At 40.4% G+C, this 21,794-nt stretch overlaps 1 protein-coding gene across 1 annotated transcript in view; it reads left to right on the top strand.

Moving 5' to 3' along the window:
• Window positions 1-21,794, top strand: part of MEGF11 (multiple EGF like domains 11) — a 245,309-nt gene that overhangs the window by 80,708 nt on the left and 142,807 nt on the right. The window contains exon 7 of the mRNA XM_026040556.1: window positions 10,146-10,238. Coding sequence (XP_025896341.1) covers window positions 10,146-10,238 — 93 coding nt within the window. The remainder of the gene's footprint in view (window positions 1-10,145; window positions 10,239-21,794) is intronic.

Raw genomic sequence — 21,794 nt, 5'->3', positions numbered from 1 at the left:
TTCTCTTACTGTTTACCTAGACATATTTTTTTCCCTTTCTTTTATAGAATGATAACATTTCACTTTATATTTGTGCATTGTTGCACATGCTTTTCACTTTAAAATATGTTTCTAAAGGCTCCCCAAGGAATTTTTTTCCTGAAAATTCAGTGCATTACAAGTTTGATCATATAGCAGTTTTTGAATAATTTATCTTAAGCTCAGTATTTCTATCACAGATACTCACTTTTGCAAGCTTGCTTTCCCCAGTGCAGTCAGTTGAGTGACGTTTTCAATGTATTTAATCCCAAAGCTTTCATTCTTTTAAACAATATTTTTCTTTTTTGAATCCTATGGTTTACTTGTATTACTATAATGCTCAGAAGTGCATGTGTTAATGCAAATACTACTAAAAGACAGTCTGTACTTGACAGAACTTACAACTTAAGTTTACGGATTGAGTCAAACAGATTCTTTAGGCTTAAGAAATAAGAAACTGCATGCAAAACATTTTATAAGCATTCTTTTAAAGATACTAAATCTCATATTCATTATAGCAAATAACCACATTTTTGGTTACAACAACACAGTACTTAGAATAGCTCTACTGAAGCAAATACTTTCTGGTATGAGTTCAAGATCTGATACCACTCCATCTACATTCAGAAGATACAGTTTCCAGGGAATTCTATGATTTAAATGGAATTCCTTGTACAGTCATCATGAAAATGGTCCATATCTTTTTTTCCCCCAAAACACTGCATAATAATTTTGTTTATGCAAACACTCCACAATATTTATGTAACAGTAAAGGGTAGGCATCTTGAAAAGCATTCAGCATCTTCTGACACTGTGGTTAGAAATTTTTATTTCCAAGCTCCTTCTTCTATTTTTAAGCAACAGCATGAATCACAAGAACTAGAGAATACATTTTACCATGTCTCATTAGTAGGAAGTTTCTCTAGACAATTAGTCATTACTGAGAAACTGGGCTTGATCATGAAATCTACTGACCTCCTGCAGTCTAGAGTTAGTGACAGAAATTTTAAATTAGTGGTTTGAGATTTAAATCAACCCTGTAATTATATAATAATTTATTTCTTAGGCTTTTTTTTTTGCGGTTCTTTTCAATAAGTAACTCTGAAACACAGGTGATCCATTACTGTGGCTCCTTTTGAAAAGTGAGAATATTGTCTGCATTTAAATATTCTATTCTCAGTAGTGTTAGTGTAGCTCACACATTGACATGATCTTCAAACAGACTGTACTTCTATCCTTGATTTCATCAGAGTGACCTTCATTTGCAGCATGCAGCTTGATTTGGAATGAAATCTGAAAGACATTGCTCCTCCAGGGCCTGTGCCATATAACAGCTTGGCCTCAACGACAGCTTTGCCTTTAGAAATTTGTCCGTATTTATCCTATGTTGAAAAGAAAAGGATTTTTGCTAGATTAACTTGATGAAATTTGGAATAAGAATGAAGAGAGATCTTGTTTGAAAAATCGGTGCTCTAGTCAATGTGCTATGGGACTAAAAGACATCTGGGAGAATTGGAGTAATTTAGGGTTTCTTTGTAGGTGTTGTATTGCACAGCAAAGATGGCCAGAACTATCATGCAGTCCAGACATTTAGACTTGTCTACTTTTGATCTTTTAGAAACAACATTTTTGATGGATCCATCCTCACTCATATACATAGAGTATATTCTTTGCCTATGAAAATCAATCAACAGTGGAGTTGTGTCATTTACTGACAGAAAATGGAATTTTCTTGGCATAAGACCCATCATTCCAGGCAAGTCAGTACTCAGAGAGCTATGGACATGTGGCAATGCTGTCAGATCCAAAAATAAGTATTTCACAGAAATCAGAATGGGATGAAATTTATACACAAAGAAATTCACATAATGCACTCAGGGGATAATCTGTAACAAAATATGCAGATGCTATAATTTTTAGGTGAATTCCAGAGAACAGGGCTAGATAGTTTTGTTACTGATTTAGACTATTTAGTCCCGAGTCCTACTCATGTTTGTCTCTCTGTGTTTGCTGTAGCGCATCTGAGAATCCAGCCCTTTGCAATTGATGTTGCAAGTGTTTTCTGGAGGATAGCTCCTTTGCTTTGACACTGTCCTCTACGTTTCCCTCATCCCAGTTTAAATCAAGCAGACACTCGGCCAATGTTGAACCGACCCCTCCATTCTTGCCAACTTGAGTGATGCTGCCATAGTAAGAAAGCAGAGGCGACTCTGCTTTGAAGCAAGGCAAAACCCAACCAGAAATATTATTTATTTCTGGCTTGCCATTCTTGGTTAATTTTAACTTAGTATTTCTCAAGTGGAAGCTCACTTTTCACTCTAGCACATCTCCTAGGAGAGCCCAGGTTGTAATGAAGATGCCCATAGCTATGAGTGACTAGCGCTATTGGAGAAGAATCCTTCTTCAGGCATCTGCTGCTCTCTGCTGTCATGGGTTAGTTGGAGGATCAGATTAAGCTTGTTCTTCTTCCATTAGTTTGGCTGCTTCTCCATATGTTGGTAAGAAAGGTGACAGGCCCAGGGATCATGGGCACGAGCTTCTTTTGTATTGTCCAGCCTGGCAAGAATTTCACTCTGTGAAAAACAAAATATTTTCCCCAAGGTCGGGAGCAGAAGGCCTGGAGGTTTTTGCTACTGGTTTCAGCACAGGAGGAAAAGCTGTTGGTGCTTTCTTCTGTCCTAAGGAAAAAAAAAAAGAGAGTCTCCTGCTGGCAAATCAGTTCTTGACCACAGTGAGTTTTGGTGGAGTAAGGTCTGCTAGATCACACCTGAGAATGTAGGGAGCAGGAGGGAGTGCTTAAGAGTAGATGTTAGTATTTCTGCATTGCTTAGGAAAAGATAGTACTTCTCATTAAAGGTGGAAGATAAAGTGCAATTTGTGGCAAATTTGCATTGTTTGCTAGTGCGATGAATCAAATGTCAGGAGAAAATTAACTTGTGAAAATATGTTTTCTACTAATTGTTTTAAAGAGTTGATCAATTTACCAAAAAGGAAGGGGAAGGGGAGAAAAGAGGGAGAAGGAGGGAAAAAACTTTCCTGGGTCGTAGATTGTGCTGTGCTGATTCAGCATCATTCTTAACCTCATTAACAATTTGAACTAGTGGTAATGATTGTTTTGAACCCTGCAGTGAGGCAATGGGAAATCATTTACCAGAAAATGTTAAATGCTGAAAATAATCCCACGAAATAACATTGTATTAGACAATTGATTAGCCAAATTGATCCCAGCGTAAGTCTTTTGCCTCAACATGGTAGAAAGGAATGATTATATCTAGCTGCAGCAATGGCAGAAAATGTATAGAATCAGTGGCTGGCCTTAAACAATCAACAGATCCCAATATTTTACTGATTTCGAAGGAGTTCTCTATGAACTCACAGTCACTGTGACTTGTCAGAGAAGAAAGCTGAGCCCTAGCAAACACCCCACAGAGCAAGTCCAGGAGTTTGCACCATCCTGGTCCCTATGGAGTATTTGGGTAGCTAAACTCCATGTGTGGACTGCTATCTGACTTTGCTGGACTGAAGATTTTCCTTTACCTTTGATATCAGTCATGATTCATTGAATCAGGCATTAGATACAGACAGTTTGTCTTCATTGCAGAATTTGTCTGAGTTCTTAACCTTAGCTCCCCCATGCCTTCACAGAAATCCTCTTGCCTAAGCTTAGATGTGATTTAGACCTCACCTGCAGACCCAGAGGTTAGTGTTGCTTTTGCACAGCCCGGTAGCCTGCTCACTTTGCAGTGCAGATGCATTTGACTGCTCAGCATCCTGCAGTGCCTTCCCACAATTCCCGCTTTGTGCTGGGAGCCACTGCAAAGCTCCTCTGTTACTCAGGGCCTCAGCTACAAAGCAGTTCAGCCTAGTGACCCCACGTCTGCTCTTCTGACCTTTGTGCTACAAGGAAGCTGCTTTTCAGCTCTTGTTCAGACATGATTAAATGGCAAGTACTATCTCCCGTTTCTTCTCTACCAGAGCAGATGAAGCCAATGAGGCATCAAAATAACACAAAGAACTTATTTCAAGTCTGTTCAGTGTGTGACACTCATCGACCTCTCTTTTTTTGCAGTGCTCTAAACTTTTTCTGTCAATGGCACTATTTTTGTGGTCACTGCTGTTATGCTATTCCCTTCCCAGGGGGAAAGCTGAGCTCCAGCTCAGCTGTTCCTAGAACCCACCCAAATTGCAAACCAAGGAGGTGCTCAACAGGTCTTGCTCTTCTTGTGGCAACTAGAAAGAGTGACAAGCTCTACCCTCACCTGCCTTCCTAAGCCCTCCCCAGGTAGAGCAGGCAATATGTTGCAGCATGGACTAAACTAGATTCTTATCAGTGCCAGATCTCCAGCAATCACTAAACTAGGAGCATCTCCCCTCTGAGGGTTCTGAGAGTGGGAAACAGTGAAGTCTGCCTTGAAAGATATCAGGAGCCCATGTCATCCATCTAAGACACTCACCCATGACAAGAATGTAGGTGTCCCTGAGTTCTTGTTAGTCATCAGAGGCCCAGATTGCCACTTACGTGGTAAGAGAAATCTGAGCTGAACCTAATGTAGGTTTTATGCTTATTAACAAATCTTCACCTCCTAACAGATTCATATAAAGATTTTCAGATGTTTTGTCAATGATGACAGTGACATATGTCAGATTCTTCTCCTCGGAAAGGACAAAATCCTCAAAATGTGTGTCCTCAACTCTCTTATTTTAGACTTTCACAAGTCATCTCTGGCACAGCCTACTCTCTAAGCTTTGGCAGGGTGTCAGAACTGAGGATAACACAACCTAGCTGCTGTCTTGAACAGATCAATATTTCACTGAGACAATGGTCAGAAACTCCCATGTACCAGCCAACAAGAAAGACCACTAATTCTGATCTGACTGTGTGGACATAGAATCTCTAATTCCAGATCTGCCAGGAAATATTTCAGAATATTTCAGAATTTCAGAATATTTAAGGTTGGAAGGGACCTCTACAGATCATCTAGTCCAACCTTCCTGCTCAAGCAGGCACACCTAGAGCACGTGGCACAGGGTGGCATCCAGGCGGGTTTTGAAGACCTCCAGAGAAGGAGACTCCACAACCTCCCTGGGCAGCCTGTTCCACTGCTCTGTCACCCTAACAGTAAAGAAGTTCCTCCTCACCTGGAGACGGAACTTCCTGTGTTCCAGCTTGTGTCCATTACCCCTCGTCCTATCGCTGGCCACCAGTGAGAACAGCCTGTCCCCTTCCTCCCTGCATTCTCCCTTCCTGAACTTATACATATTAATCATATCCCCTCTGAGCCGCCTCTTCTCCAAATGTACTAGCAAAAAACGGAATAGCAATGTAATAGCAGAAAAAGTTGATCTTGCAGCCCATTGCTGTTATATGATCTGTGTCAATCTCACCTTTTCCTTGTTCATATTGATCTCCCTGTTTTTGTATTTGTTATTAATACTTTCATTGAATGCCAAGGGGAGGATGAAAAATAATGGTTGTATACCCTGAAATAATAAATTACTCAAAATCTGAGCAAGCTTTGAGATCTCTGCATCTATTAAGGCTACTAAACCCTATGCTAAAGAGCAATCCAAGATGGTAAACCAATTTATGAATCCTGCATGATCAGCACAGAAGCAAGTATTAAGCAATGTGAGGAACCATTATTCCACTTCATTGAAAAAAAAATGTCCAAGAAGCCAGCTAATGAGCACAATTCCTGATTGAAAGTCAGTCACTCGGGGAATGAGTCTTGCTTTCCCCAAATATATAATAGTCTAAAAAAGGGAAGAACTACCTGGATGCATTAGATGTAGTCATCTTTCTTCTACTATCAAACCTGCTGAACACATTCTAGGAGAAGCTGGCCAAAAGCTGACTACAAGCTTATGTGATGAAGCTAATATCCTAGACTGAGCACAGCCTGGAGTGAGTCCAGTGCTAAAATGAAACCATCAGAGTGGCCTGAATAAACAGATTCATACTGGAGAAGGGGCAAACATCCTTTTTCATCTTCCCTGACCTCTCTGTATTATCTGAAACCACTGACCATGAAAGAAATTCTACTTCACCTGAAAAAAAAAAAAATTCTTACCCATAAAAGTGGCACCAGGAACTGGGAGAATATGATAAAATGCTCAAAAATTTTTCAAGGGATAGATGACTTGAAATCAGATACCAGCAATATGTAGATAAAATGCAGGTCTACCTTCAGTTCACAGCAAACAAACAAATGTGGTCAGTTTGCATAAGATCAGTGTGTAATGGAGAAAAACTGGCTGAGGCGACCTAAACTGCAGGTGGGACGGAGAAAAGGAGGCTGTTTTGAAGAACTCGGAGTCAGGGAGCAGTGCCCTTTGGCCACACGTGCAGCCACAATAGACTCGTTCTTTCTGTGTAGCTCTGAAAAGTGCTTGAATTTCTTTCCATTAGTACCATCTGTATCTTCAGCTAATGATATTTTCTGTTGCGTCCAGTTGTCTTTAAGAGTCTCTGCCATGCTGGCACGCTGTAGCGTGGCTCCTGTTATTTATGCTTTCCATCATCTCCTGGCTGGAGCACAGTGTTGGACGCTATTCCCGGGCAGGAAGCCTGCAGAGCCCCGGGATCCCCCGCTAGCACCGAGCGCTGCAGCCTCAGCGGCACGCGCAGCCGCGCAGGTCTCTCCTTTCTACCCTGGGTTCCGTTAGAAGTTGTAATTTTACTTGTCTTTGTTGCAAAGATACGTTGCTCGTCTGGCACAACACAGTCCTACAAGCCGAAGGGGGAAGGCGACAGGGCTTTGCTGGATCGCAGGCTGTGGACTCCATGTTCAAAGGACCACTGTAAATGTCGCCACATTCCATCACAAGCACAAGACACCTTTTTTGATTCTGCTTTTGGTGAAATAAACACAAAAGTTGTATTTTTGGACAAGCTAGTGAAACCTTCCCAAGCTTAAGCACTCCATTTTCTTTCCCAAGAATGAAACTCTTGTTTAAATGTACTTTCACTCCTGTAAAGAGGCTAAGAAGACAATTTTTGGCCGTGTTAGTTACATTGCTTCGGGGAATACTAGAAGTCAATGTGTTGGAAAGTAGTGATAAACAGTGTGTGTAAATAGCGTTATACAGTGTGATTAAACCCTGTAGAATCACAGACTTGGCCCCCACACAAAGAAATGCAACACCATAGGAAACAAGTCACTGTATTTCACTAAGGATTTGCCATCTATGTTTTTAAAAAAGCACTCTTTGTAATTATAAAGTTAAGTGATAACCATCAAAATAGTTGTTGTAGAACTCTTTTGTTGCCTTTAGTCCATGATAAGGAGCAGTTCTTGTGTGACCTTGAATATGGTGAAATAAGTCATGCTGAACGCATTGCTACAAAGTTGGCATTTTGGCAGGGCTTTGATGTAGGTCATTTTATTACCAGACTGAATCAAACTACAAACTGATCTTAAACTCGTGCCAAGAATGCTAATAATAAACTGATCAATGAGGTGCTGGATTGTTCCAAGAGAATTGGTCAGGGGAAAATGCAGACATAAAAAGTCTGGAATTCCAAAGGTTGCACTGCTTGGGCTATTATTATACTGGGAAGAATTATATTACTTGCATTAATGTGAGTTTTCTTTACTCCAGGGGCCTTTGGCTGTGTGTCGAACAGGACAGTGTCAGAAAGTATATACTTATCTTTATTTTTCTTGACCTTTATGTGCAAGTAATTTTTATAGTTCCATTAACTAGTAAGATCATTTGCAAGCCACTGTACAAAGTATATTATGAAGAATGCCTTGGGGACCATTGTATCCTATTATGTTGAATGTTAATAGAATGAAAAATTAATTTAAACTGCAAAGATTAGAGCAAGGCGAGACTTCCCTTTTATATGGAGAAATATGAAATTGTATTTGCCACAGTATAACTTCAGAGTAGTACCCTAATCTGTCCTTTATATGGACCTTTATAGACCTGATTCAGGTCACACAGTGGAAGGAGTCTGATTCTTTGCTTCCTAGAATAAAATGGCTTCTATCAAATTAGCTTCTCTGTTAGAAAAGGGGATTTGTGTGACCCCATGTATGGGGTTAGTCCTATGTAATTTCATAGCTTTAAGTGACTATATTCTAGTGAGCTCATAGCTACTTCTTTAGCAAGTTAATAAACCAGAGATGAAAGTACCCACAGTTCCCTGGAACTGTGTTTTTAACTTTCTTGACTCTTTCCTAATTAAAGATTGTCACCTTCAGCTGTGAGGGATTCCAGAACACCTAAAACACGAGACAGTTCTCAGAGGTGCTTTCTGTAATTCTCATGGCGATGATTGATTTAGAATGAGGAATATGATCTTGAGTCTTGTTTACATGTCTTATATAACACTCTTCCCAAGGGAGCGGAGCACTATTAAAGAAGTCAACCTATCTATAAATAAGTAATTAAGAAAATGTTATTATCTTAATCATTATTGCTTCCTATATATGTTAATGGTTAAGATGTGATATGACTGTGTGTCTATATCAGCTAAATTTGGATAAAGAATGAGCAGGAACTTTGTTATTTGGAAGAGGAGCACATAGTCCACCATCAACCTTCTTACTCATAAATCATGCCTTGACCCAAGAGTGTGGTCTGGTTAAAAGGATAAAAATATGTTGCACATTTTGCATATAAAAGAATGATCTATTATCATAAATGTCTGTACAGGGAACAGAAAAATCTGTTTCAGTTTCCCTAACACTAATAAAATAAATGTGTAGGGGTTACATCAGTGAGAAGAGAATCGTATTCTTACGTAAAGCTCTACAGAGCATGGCTCTCAAAGCACCCATTTCCCAGCATGTTGTACATCTTTTTCACGCTGTACTTTAACATTAACATAAAACTTCATGTTTATTCTGAGTTTGGACTTCTTCTTGTCATAGATGACCAATGATTTTTGAATGATAGTAAGAGGCTTATATTTTTTCATGAAAACATCCCATTCTTCTAATATCCCATCTTGAATTTAATCTTACATCTGTAGACTAGGATCTCACTATCTTCAGAAACGCTAACTCAAGTAAAATAAATGCACAAAAGATTAGGACAATTAAACACTAGAAAATTAGCTATCAATATTTCATGCCCCCTGCAGTACTGCCTAAACACAAGATATGCAATAAGAATAAATTGCAGTTTTGACATGCAGAGAACCTAGAAAGGAAATGACTAATCTAGAAAGACTTTGTCATCATTATAATTAGGAAACATTCTACTTAGTGGTCATGTGCAGTTTGATCTGTAAAGAACAAGAAGATTTGTCCCACAGTTAAGGTTATAAAAAGATCACTTGTGGTTTGAAGTTGGATTTAACTATATTGTGAACAGATTTCTGGGTTTGTTCCTTGGTGACCAAACGGTTAAATCCCGGACACTCTCGGCCCCAAAAGGCAGTAGGCAGCGAGGCTCCGTACTTCCTCATCTCATCCAGGTTTGTTTATATGCGATGGGCATTCCAGTATGCATGGAAACATACATCTGGCACCAAGGCAGCACAGGAAAAGAAATGTCTTAAAATCACAACCTGTTCTTGCTTAGGAAGACGAAAAGCAGATCCTCCTATGCATATCTCTAGTCAGCTAGCAAATAAGACTTAAAAAACAGCCATTTTTTTTTGTATTTTGAAACTGGGAGATTAAGCTTTCATTAAGTTGGAAAATAAGTTATTGAATACTGGTTATTGAAAACCTTGAAAAGACCAAGCTACAACATCATATAGTGAAATTATTTTCCTTGAGTTTTTTTCTTTTTTTTTTTTTTTTTTTTAAAATTTGGCTTTGCATCTTAATACACTTTTAAAACCAAACTCCTTTTTCTGTTATGAACTGTAACAACTTGAGTAAAAAGTTGGTATTCTCTAACTTTGACTGTCAGTTTGGTAAGATTTTTATTATGAAACAAAATTGCTAACCCAAGTATTTTCTGGTATTGGAGTTTTTCATTACAGAGAGCTGAACTGATAAATGAGTTTATTGCTATCAAGAGGCCTCTATTTTGGTCACTTAGTATTAATTAAATCTTGCAAATAATTCTTTTTGGTTTGTTTTGCTTAATATTTTTAAACAAAATATTGCTAAGGTGTAGCTTTGTGCATGTTTACAGTGCTGTGTATTGTTTCTTCTCAACAGCACTTTGCACAGAGGAGTGTGTGCACGGAAGATGTGTTTCTCCTGACACTTGTCATTGTGAACCAGGATGGGGAGGTACTGACTGCTCTAGTGGTGAGTAAATATCGCAAAACCTTTTAAAGATTCATATTGCTGTTTAAAAAAAGAAAACTGAGTCAAACAGTGGCTATGAACATGGATGCTTTAACTGGAATATGAAGTGCACAGTGTTTATTTTGCAACCATTAATCTGTGATATTTCCTCTTTGCTACTGATAGAGTAATAATGATTTTCATCTTTTTGCTTGTTTTTGTAAAGACATGTTAAATGCAGTGAAGGATCCTCCCATTGCTTTCCGACCTGTTACTGGAATGTTAATACAGATAGTACAGCTCTCTTATGAAATTATTCTCTCTAATCTTAATGATGCTATATGAAATATGTTGGTGGCAAGCATTCTTTCTAGACAGAATCCTTGTCCTGCTAAAGGACATTGTCTCTTCATGAAGCCTAGATTCTACCTTCTGACTTGAAATTCACCCCCTGGATTGTCCCTTCTGCAGAGCTTGGTGTGATGGCTGAGGTGAAACTTCTGCACATTGTAATATGAAATGAATTCACACTGGGGGCTACCAGTTCTTTCAGTTGGAGGAGATGTGTGTGTCAAACTCTGTGTTAATTGGTGAAGATGGGTTTAAGTCTGTGTTAATTCATGCTAAAAAGCTTGTATTATTTCCGCTATAAACATCAGAGATGTTAGGCAATATGGGCCCAGTCCATGACTGACACAACAGTAGCTAGTTTGTTAAATGAAGTCTATTTGTGCACAGGTGAGTAAATAAAGCTGCATCTAGAAAGATGCTGTGAGTTGTTTAGTGAATGAATATTTCATTTTGCCTTTAGTTCCTCCCTCTCAGGTTGATTGGGATTTTGAAAAAGAGACATTACGAGGCAAAAAGATAGAAGAAAGCATAAACATACAGGGAGACATTAGAAATACTGGCAATTTTGAAGAGGATAGCATTTAAATATGAGTTGAGGAAAACAGCTCTAGAAGCTGGGGTCAATGAGGTGGAATCTGTTCAGGGAAGTTATTGCTGCTCCACCTGTAGCTTTGCCAGTGTCTCCCCTGCTACAACAGCAAAAGAAATGGAGAAAGGAAGGAGGATGGAAGAGAAGGCCAGGCCTTGGGGTCTGGGGTCTGAAGGAGCCTTCAGGGATTACCTGGCAGGTAGACAAGGGAAAAAATTGGCAGTGTAAGATAGTGAATATCTACCTATAAATATTTATTAAAATCCTGGACCCTAATAACTCATTTGATCATGTGGTTATTTTTAGCAGTTGACACGTTTAGCCTAACAGCCAGTGAGTATTTATACTCTATATACCCCATTAAGATGTGTTAAAAAAAAAAAAAAAAGAGAAAATAAGAAAACTCTCTAATAAGATGGATGTGCACGCAGAGATATAACGTTAATACACATGTGCACACACCCGTACTCTAGTAAGTACTCAATTTATCTAATAATAAAGAGTAAAGGATAAGATGTCACTGTCCTGGTGGACCAAAACTACCTGGTGACTCTTATAAAATTGCACTAATCTTGCAAGTGAAGAAAAAAGAAAAGAAGGTTTTTCCTGTATTGAATATTTAGCTTTTTAAAGTAATTAGGAATATTAAAGCACTGACAATGATTGAGATAGAAACATTATTCACAACTTTTATTTCCGCACTGGGCAGCAATCCAGTATATTTCATTTATGAGGTTTCAGCAGTGGGAAGAGAAGCGTTAGCCAATTCCTAAATTAAATATGCCCTGTTAACTTTTATAAATGATAGCCCAGGATTAGCTTCAAAATTTAAGCTTTCATTTTATTAATGTAATTAGTGTATTCGCTGGACTATAGTGGCCATTGTCTTCCAATCCATTTGTTATATGCGGAGCAACAACCATTCCTGTCCTAAGGTCTGCTCTGACAAGGACTTACCACCATCAAGTGCAGTAAGGACTTGCAATAAGTCTTTACTAGATGTGAGAGAGGTGCTCACCTTTATGCTTGACACTAAAAATTTGGAGCAGTGGCCTCTCTGTTGCTAGGGAACTCTGGAGGGACAGGTATAGTGTAGATATAGATTGAATACAGTATTTTTGTTATTCAGAGCATTTCTGAGAGAAAAGCTGGGAGCTTTTCCCTGACTGAGACTGATCAGGATTTTCAGATACATTAATGATCCAAGTATTGACTCATGTCTGTTGTTACCAGTATAACATGGAAAACAGCATTCACTTTTACTGGGCTTTACATCTACTTTACATATAGCTGTGAACTGTGAAAGCCACCTGCTCCCTGTGGGGACTGTACAGCAAAGCTGTGGTGACCTTTATACCTCTGACTTTATAGATGAAGTTGTAGGCATGTTGCTTTTAATGCCAGCCCTTTAAACTACTTTACTGGAAAAGGGGTTGCTAGCCAAAATGCTTTTTACATTTAGAAAATCTCATAACGGCTATAATTGTTTCTGAATGATCTCTCCTGAGAATAATATTGAGAAGGGGAACCTACTTGCTACTGAGGGTCATCTATTTTCTTTTGAAAAGATCTAGGGAGACTCACTCTCTTGGTGGTGGTATTTCAACACTGCAGACCAGACCATCAAAGCTTTCTAAAAACCATATGGTTCGATGGGTGAAATTCAATCCTGAAAAGGGTTCCAGCACAAGGTCTCGGTGTCTTGTAAAAAACAGAAGTCAGGTCCAAATATTCCTTTTTGGTGCACACCAAAGACTGACTATGCCAGGAGAGGGTATGAATTCTGACACTGAGCACACATTTCCTGCAGAAAGGCAAAATTCTGGTGTTCAATCCAGTTCCCCAGCATTACCATTCTCCCTCGGTTAGAACACATTCAGTTAAATGTTTTGAATAGTTACAGCTACAGCCTGTAGTTATCCAAACAATTTAAGCATCTTTCTCAGGCTTTGTTTCATGCTCTCATAAAACTCAGTCTGTAAGGCAGCAATCACAAAACTTGCTGTCCTTTGCAGCATCCCGTGACCGATCATACAACGTGTTAGAGTTCATCTGTTGTCAAGGTTAAAATAACTTCAGATGAATTGCAAACAATTATAAAAAAACCCCATGCCATATTCAGCTCTGCATGCCTCTATACCTGTGTTTTACTGCATGCTGTTGTACATCTGTCGATGCCTGCAGGCCTAGCCTTGATTTCATGCTATAAAGCCGCAATATATTAAGGCTTGATTACCATAACAATAAAAAGAGAAGTAATGAGGTATTAACTAAAGAAGTTGTGCAATAGAATGCTTTTCAAGGTTTTAATGATGGTAAAAAATACTTCCCATCATTAGAGAGAAAAATCTTTAAAAAAAGCACATACCATGTCCCTTCCCTTTTAACTTTTTCCATTTTCTAAAATCATGCCCATTTTGTCTACGCAATCTGCATTCTTTTTAATACAAAGGCAAATGGCAAATGCTCCATGTGAACTTACCTGCTCACCTGCCCAATTATTTTAAAGCAATTAACTTCAAACAGTATGATGCACTGGCTTGAAGTTCTGGTAGACTGTTGGTGGTTACCTGGCCTTTTCTAGGTCTTGATAATAGCCATCTGTATTTGCAAGCTGTTAGGCCCCCATCCAGCAAAGCACTTAAGCGTATCCCTAACTTGTCACGTGAGGAGGACTCTTCATCTATTTTAAACCAGGCAGCTGCTTAAGGATGTTGCTGAGTCAGTTTTGAAGAAATTGTTAAAAAGACCTCAGTGAAACCTAAAGAAAGCCTCCAGTTAAGTTCATCGGGCTTTGGATGAGGTCCCTATAAAGAATGGGCAGCCTTTCTTTTATAATACTAAAATTCATCAGGCCGTATTATTGAAAAATATTTTGGCTCTAATGAAAATCTTTCACTTTGGGGAACATCTCAGAGCCCCTTCTGATTAAAAGCGAATTCACAGCACTGTGGAGGATAGGTAGGAAAAGGAAAGTTCAGAGAAAGAGCTGCGAGCTGCAAGCAGCATCTTCCAAAACTGTGGACACCACTTGGGGAAATTTCAAAGCAAACACGTGCAGAATTTGTAACGAAAAACTAAGGTGGTTTTAAAAAGTTTGCCTTGCTCTTCGTTTCAGTAGAAAATAAAGTACTTGCCCAAAGTGTAATTAAAGATATGTTGATAAATGACACCAATCCATGGTTCTTCATGCTGTGTCACCTACGAGAGAGAGATAGATTATAGTATTGCTGTCTGGCACGAGCTGATCCGTAATGTGCATACACATATAACATAGTTTACTTTGGAAAGAGTGTTTTGTACAAACTCTCATTAAGGGCAAGAGCCTATTTCATCTTTATATCTGTGTCAAAAATAGTCAAGGTCATAACAAGAGGCAAGTGTAACATCACAGCAAGATCCCATTTAAGGGTATAGCCCTAGAGCAGCTGGAGTGCTTCAGTTCTGAGACTTGTGATGAATGAGAACTGCAGATACTTTGTTCAATCTGAAGGGGGGCTGCTTGACAAACTATGAAAGCAACAGTGGAAATCTCAGGAGAAAAATGGAGTATTTTTAAGGGAGTCTGTGACATTTGTCAGGCTGGATTCTGGCTCCTGGATTCTCAAAATGCTTTGAGCTCTTTCTGTGTTCTAAAGAAGGCCTCTTGATTTGTGAATACAGGTCAAATGAAACTCAGCCTCATGTCACGGTTAGCTATGGAATCATTAGATAAATATCTGTCCTTAGATTTTTAGGACGGAAGGGCTGACTGGGAAACAACCCTGGGAAGAGGCCTGGCAGTGCAGGACCCCACTGTTCTAGGCAGAGAAGTCTAGAGAGTCTAGAGAGCCACCGCTGCTCCTGAGATGCCCCCTGGGCCCATCTGGGGGAGAGCCCACCCTGGGCATCTGCGTGGGTTTGTATCACAGGGCCGGCAGCGTCTGTCCTGTGACAGAACCGGGAACAGTGTTTCTGCTTCCACCAAAGCCCGTGGGATTTCATTCCTCACTATGAATGTTGAGCTTAGGTACAGCTTCTATAGATCTGTTTGAAGTTGTGAAAGTCTTAAGTTGAGACTCAGGCTTAATCAGTGCATTAGCTGAAATAGTGTTGTGTCCAGTGGATTATCCATGTGGATTTTAGACTTTTAATGCAGTTTTTACTCAAGCTGCTCACTTGCAGCTTAGGTTTGATGTGATCTGTAGACTGTGTGACAACTGCATCATGCAAAGACAGGCAAAGGTGTAAGAAACAAACCCCAAATGAGGGTTCACACAGGGATCTTCCTGGAGCAATCACTGAACAGAACTGGTTTCCGTCTCTTTCAACACTAACCATTTACTCTTCCTTACTCTTAAAAAGTCTCCCAGCCCTTTCAACCACTGCAGAACTGGTGTAATCAGGTAAACAGCCTGCGTTTAATCCCTGCTTCTGCTGGGTGTAGGGCCCACGCGCGTGGGCCTGCGTGCACAGGGTGCGTGTGTGAAACTGTCTGCAGCGTATCCGCCTGGGCCCAGCCCACGCAGGACAGCCTGCAAGCAGGGAAGGGAAATGTAAACACAAGCTGCTGTTCCGGGCAGTTAGCACAGCAGCATGCCCTGCATGTATTTTTACACAGATAATGTGACTATATTAAACTGGACTAATCCATCATTTTTCATTCCATGGGATGTATGAAATCTTTTTTCTCTTGCTGAAGATGTTAATATTTGCTCACTTGTGCATGGGGGTTTCTCATCACTCTATTACAGATATGAAAATATCCTCTAGCTTTAAGCCTCTGTGAGTTAGGCAGCTTGCAGATGCTGCAAGCTTATGAAAATGTATGAGGGTCATATTTGGTTAAGCTTTCCTCAGAGTAACTGGAACAAGCAAAGGGCGACAGTTGATTGTAGAAAAGGAAAGGACAGATTAAAGATTTAGTATGGAAAGAATTTGCTTTGTACACTTCTGTGCGATTCATTGACAATGCATAGATCAGTTGCCAGTTGTCATAAGCCTCCTACTGAAGTGAATGAAAAGAAAAAATGGAGCTCCCCTTGTTCTTTTACTTTCCACCTTCATCTTCTCTGCCACAGGGTGGAAAGGGCTTCCTTCTGGAAAGCGGCTGGTAGCAACCGAGACCAGAGTAGTGACAAATCCTTCCCCTGCGGTCCCAGCCCTCCTTGGAGACTCCTCTTTTTGAATATTTTTGAAGTCTTCAAAATAGATAGAGCTGCCCCCACTGTGCTCCAGTCCCCAGAGTTCTGTCTCCTAGTGCTTGGTGTTGCCCTTAAGGCCTGATCTAGCAAGGTACTTCATGCATTTGAATCATCCTTTTACAGTCGCTACTGGCGCAACCTGTGTTGCTCAAGTTAGGTTAAGAGTTTAAGTCATTATCTGAATAAAAAGAGACAAAAGGGAAAAGCAGTATGATGAGGATTTCATTTAGAGCCCAGGAATTCCTCAGTATCATCTAGGCTGAGCGGTGGCAGGTGCTCCCTTCAGTGAACTAAAACCACTGTCACCTTCACCAAACTGAAATGAGAGAGGCCCACGCTTAATGCCAAACAGGAGGAGGCATCCACAGGCACCCTGCTCTGAACATTCCCCTTGCTTCTAGACAGCAGTGATGTTGTGACTGACGACAGCACCAGTACCAGCGTGTGCACATGTCATAAGGAGAGAATTTAGGTATGTCGTGTGGCAGGATTTCAGCTGCATAATAGAAATTAAAAGAAAAAAAAAACTTTATTGTCACAATAATTCTGCATAATTGTATGTATTTATGCCAAAATTCCTACAATCAACTCCTCCATTAAAGCATCCAATTATGTCCTGTTTTGGCTGCGCTGTTGAAAGAGGTATGTCCATGAGCTGCAGAGGTAATGAGCTGCAGTGAATATTCTTATAAAATTCAGATGATCTGTTAAAACCACACTTCTCATTTGTATCCCATAAGAGTGGCAGCTCATGGGGCTGCTAAATGCCTCCCAGATTTGCGCAGTCTTTCTCTCTTCTCTTGTTGTATGGGCTCAGGCTTTTTCAATGGACTGCTGTGCTCAGGGTGCCTGTGGGGACCCACACGGGGCTGGCAGGGCTGGGTGTTGGGCTGCGGGGCTGCCGACGTGCCTGGATTCATGTGGCCCTTGAATGCTTAGCTGGGAATAAAAATGACCTCTAGACAATTAGAAGCTGTTCGTTCCTGATCTAAGTGTTACGCTGAAAATTATATATGTGATATAATTAATAACCTAGAATTCTGTATTTGTTATATATATAGTATGTGAATGTACATATGTGTGTGTGTGTGTAGATATAAATATACACACATTTTTTAGGTGCATTGCTGGCTAATAGGAGGTGAGAGCGCAGGTTTAAGGCCTCTGGGCATTTTGCCTCGCAATTATCCACTCTCCAGCCCCTGCCGCATGTGATCACTGCAGAATTCTGCATTTCATGTCACTGAACAATTGGACAACTGTCTGTGCTGAGTATCTCAGCAAATCTGTCTAGTAGCGCTCTGAATCTGACACGGAATTTATAGTGAAGAGATGAGGAAGGCTATGAACAAACCTTTATTTGTATAAACCCCTTTAAGTCTGATTTTTTTCATATTTGGTAGAGTAGTAGCTACAAGAGAAAGCACCTCTTAAAAACACCCTTTCTAATGAGCCAAATGGCAAAAGCTAAATTGCATTGCTAGAGCATCCTATGCTAATGTGGCTTTAAATGTGCTCTATGCAAATGAAAAGACTTTAGTTCAGTTTAAAAATACTATTGCTGTAATCCTATGGGCTGGCCTGTGAAGAGCTGCAGTTTGGAGAAAAGAGCTGAAAAGCTTCTCCTAAGTGTAGGCCAAAACCTCAGCTTGCCCGCCCGATGGAGGCAGTGCTGGGTTTCTCCTAGGGGCTTTGCTTGCTAGCAGGCAGCGAACGGAAAGCTCTAGCAGTCCTGGGAAAGCAAGGCCGCCTCTAAACCTCTCCTGTCCCTGGCAGGCGCTCTGAGGCATCTCAAAGACTGTCTGGAGAAGGCAGAGCCCCAGGGTACCCGAAAATCCCTGGGAAATTTCCAGCAGTGTGAACTGGACAAGCCCCAGGCCAGCTCTCACTGCTGGGTTCTGAGTAAATGGCTCCAAGGAAGTGCTGTGTGACAGGGAAAGGCCCCTTGCCCCCTTTCCCATTCAGTGTTCTGAGGATTTTTTCCAAGCTGTCCTTCATCCTTATGATACCACCTTATGGGCAGTGATTAAAAGATGAAGTCAAAAAGGAAAATGAGATTTCACTCAGAAATAAGACTTGAAATTTACCTTGAGCCCCAGCAGATAAAATTTGCTGGAAAGCAGCAGTCAATCATCACCTCCCATTAGGTACAAGGCTTTCTGTCTACCAGAAGAGAACTGAGGCGGGTTTAGCAGCTTAATTCAGAGCACCTCAGAGCTCCTGAAGAGGGGAGGAAGGTTGCGATGAGGAGGCAGGGACCTATGGGAGGTATCCAGCTTTCCCCCGCAGCAGTTGCTTTCTTCCCACTGTGAATTCCAGAACACGGAGGTACTCCCATAATTTGATAAAATAGCAGCTTGACTCTATTTTAATTCAGTTTTGGCTGCTCTACTCAACAGCTGCCCCAAAATGAGGTCCATATTGCTTGTGTCCCCTTGAGTATATCCATTATGTGGATTAACTGGGACCTTCTCACAGCTGAAAAGAGCCAGCAGACTGCAGTGGTGTTGGGTTGATCTCAGCTGCCAATTAATATCTTTGATCCAGAGGCATGAGACTAGAAAGCGCAGCTAGTTCTGGTGCCTTGGTGGGCTGCATGTAGAATGCAGCCTGGGGGCTGCGTTACTAACTTTAGAGAGGTGGTGTTTGTTCCTTATCTGCAGAATAATATGCAGAAAAGATCCAGCGGGACTGTTTAAAATGAGAGATTTTTGATTTACTCCTTTGCTTAATGAATGCAACTATTTTTTTCAAGCATTCTGTTCCTTAGCATTTTCATGAAAGTTATTTCTATGTGAATGAAATATTTGTGTTGTATGAATGAGAGCGTTTCGAGTGTGAAAGCTGTAGATAAATGTATTCTCAAACAGATAACATTTTGGTAAAACTTTTATTTAGAGCTTCATTTGCCATAGCCTTGCCATCACTTGCATTCTTTGTAGCTTTTGAAAGCCAGGAGGAGCCCACAATGAGCCTAAGTATTGTAAAATAGGAAAGTTTTGTGAAGTATCTTTCTTTCTTTTATCCTTTGCTTGTGCTATTGCAAAATGCAAGAACATGCATTCAGAGTGAAATATTTTCAAGAAAAGTTTCCTCACAGAGAAATCCTGTGCAGATGAATTAGCTGCTCATGAAAATCCCACCCAGACTCCTCAAATGATACCCTCATATTTATCTGCAGTGCTTATAAAATATCGGGAAAAAAATTGCCACAGGAGAAGATACCATGTCGCCAGTGAAATGAGCGTTTATTGAATCAGCTTGTCTAGCTCAGTGATGGAGACAGAGGTAATGAAATAGCAGAGGACTTAACAAATGCCCAGGGCCTGGCAGAGCAGAGCGCTCCTGCCTGGGCTCACAGGTGAGCAGTTTGCCCTCATTGCTCATCTGGCTTCGGGCACAGGGGACAACAACTGGAACAGGCTGTCACTGCCTGACTCCGTGGCCTAAGGTGAAGCCCGGCCTAAATTAAGCCTGGCCTAAGTTTTGTTGAAATAACAAAGTAAAGTTGAAGGGGAGGGGATAGAGATGGCTGTGGAGGGGGGGATCCCGGTGCCAGTTACAGTGGGTATGAGAGACCAAGAATAAAACCAGAAAAAGAGAAAGCGAACCTCAGGGTGCTGCAAATTGCACAGTTTAGAAAAGTGAAAAGTGAGGCTCTTATGCTCATGAACATCATAACCTGACAGGAGAAAGAGTTAGAGATGAGGGTGCTGGCTAAAGTGGCATTTGTGTTTTTTGGTGCTGGCAAAGCAGCCGCTTAAAGTGTTTATGAAGGGATGTAAAGATCTATTTTATAGTAGTCATCGAAACTATAGCTTCAGTAAACACTGTTTAATGTTCAAGCATGATGTTTGGAAGTGGGATGCTGGAAGTTATAGTACATCCAACTGCCAAAACTGCCTTTTCTTGGCCTGGAAGGGAACTACAAGCAAAATATGCAGTTTTCAATTGTCAATTTTTATTTTGTTACTGTCAAAGACGATAGCTTCCATACCAGAAATTTTGCACATTAACGAGAATTTCTACAGTCAGAAGTTCATTTGTGTTGCTGTACTCATGAAAACATGTTATACCTCCAGTCTTAACCCTTCTTTAATGGATATTAATTATGTTAATCCAGTGGAATATTTGAAAGTTGTGGAGCAAAAATGAGAGTTTGAAAGAACTGGATCTTGCTGAAGAAAACACGGTGAAGGCTATTTTCAGGGAAGCTGAAAAGAGACCCAAGTATCACAGATTTGAGCATCAATTTCTTTGTAAGGGTAGGAATGCTTAAAATCAGTGACCTAAAAGATGACTAGAATAAGATAATCGAGAGGAATGTTGAGTTTATGAGTTGGGGAGTAGAATAAAAAGCCTCCTGCTGCTGCCCAGGGACTCACGCTTAATGAGCTAGGGGAACTGCCCTGAAGAAAGGTGAAAAAGAAGGTGTGCGAGATGGGTCCCCATGCAAAGCCACTTTGTAATAAGCTTCGACTACTTTCATAGATTTGGGGAGTGTTGTGCAAGTTGGATTTGGACTCCATTTGGGGCAGCAGTAAATGACACATAGAAATGATGTATGTATTACTAACAGGAGTATTTTACGACCAAGAAGAACCTTGTGGGCATCAGCAAGAAAGAAGGGAGAGAAAACACGCGTTCTTTGATCCCGGAGGGTGGTCATTCAACAACCAAGTCTCTGCAGATCTTCATTTTTCACTATCTTCTCTATCTATTCAGAGCTTCATCATGCAAAGGCTAGGGACCGCTCGCCTACATGATCCCTGGCCAGAATGCTTAGCAAGACACATAGTAAATGCAGGGTAGCTTCAGTCTGCAAAGTTAGTGTTTTAGTAGAAATAGCTAAAACCTGAAATAGTGGCTATTGGTGGTAGGTAATAATAGAGGTAAGGGTTTCTTATTCCTTCTAGTGTCTGCTTAAACTTCATCTTTATGAACCTTTGTACAGAGCTTCAGTGTTCCCATTTACGCAGAAGTATTAGTAAATTAGTGAATCATGAAAATTGATTGCAGGGGACTTCATAGCCAAATCCTGATATACTATCTCATTTAATTAGATTGAAGTGGTCATTTTCTAAATAAACATCAAGGTCTAGAAGACCAAATTGCAAATGGAGGCAGGTTTGCAGAAAAATGGCAACATGAGGAAACCCTTGGAAAGTCTTTTTCCACAGGAATTGCAACATTTCCTGCTGGAGGATTGGGATGGGAAATGACTGAAAGCATGATGAATTCTTGGGAAGCCAAAAGACCTTTGTTTCATCTTCTCCTTTACCTGCTTCCCAATTATAGTGCTTCCCAATTATGTAAATAGCTAGTTCTATTGGAACTGCAGTAAGAAAATAAAAGCAGTTCTACAAATCTTATTTCCATCTACCGGAAGATTGTGCCCCAGATTCTAGGCCATTGGTACTGGTAGAAGGAAGTAACTCACCCCTACCTTCCAGA

The sequence above is a fragment of the Nothoprocta perdicaria genome, unplaced genomic scaffold, assembly GCF_003342845.1.
Source record: "Nothoprocta perdicaria isolate Ctin4 unplaced genomic scaffold, notPer1 scaffold_26, whole genome shotgun sequence".
NCBI classification, from domain to species: Eukaryota; Metazoa; Chordata; class Aves; order Tinamiformes; family Tinamidae; genus Nothoprocta; species Nothoprocta perdicaria.
The sequence above is the reverse complement of the archived record's forward strand: the minus strand, read 5'-3'. Positions and strand labels throughout refer to the sequence as shown.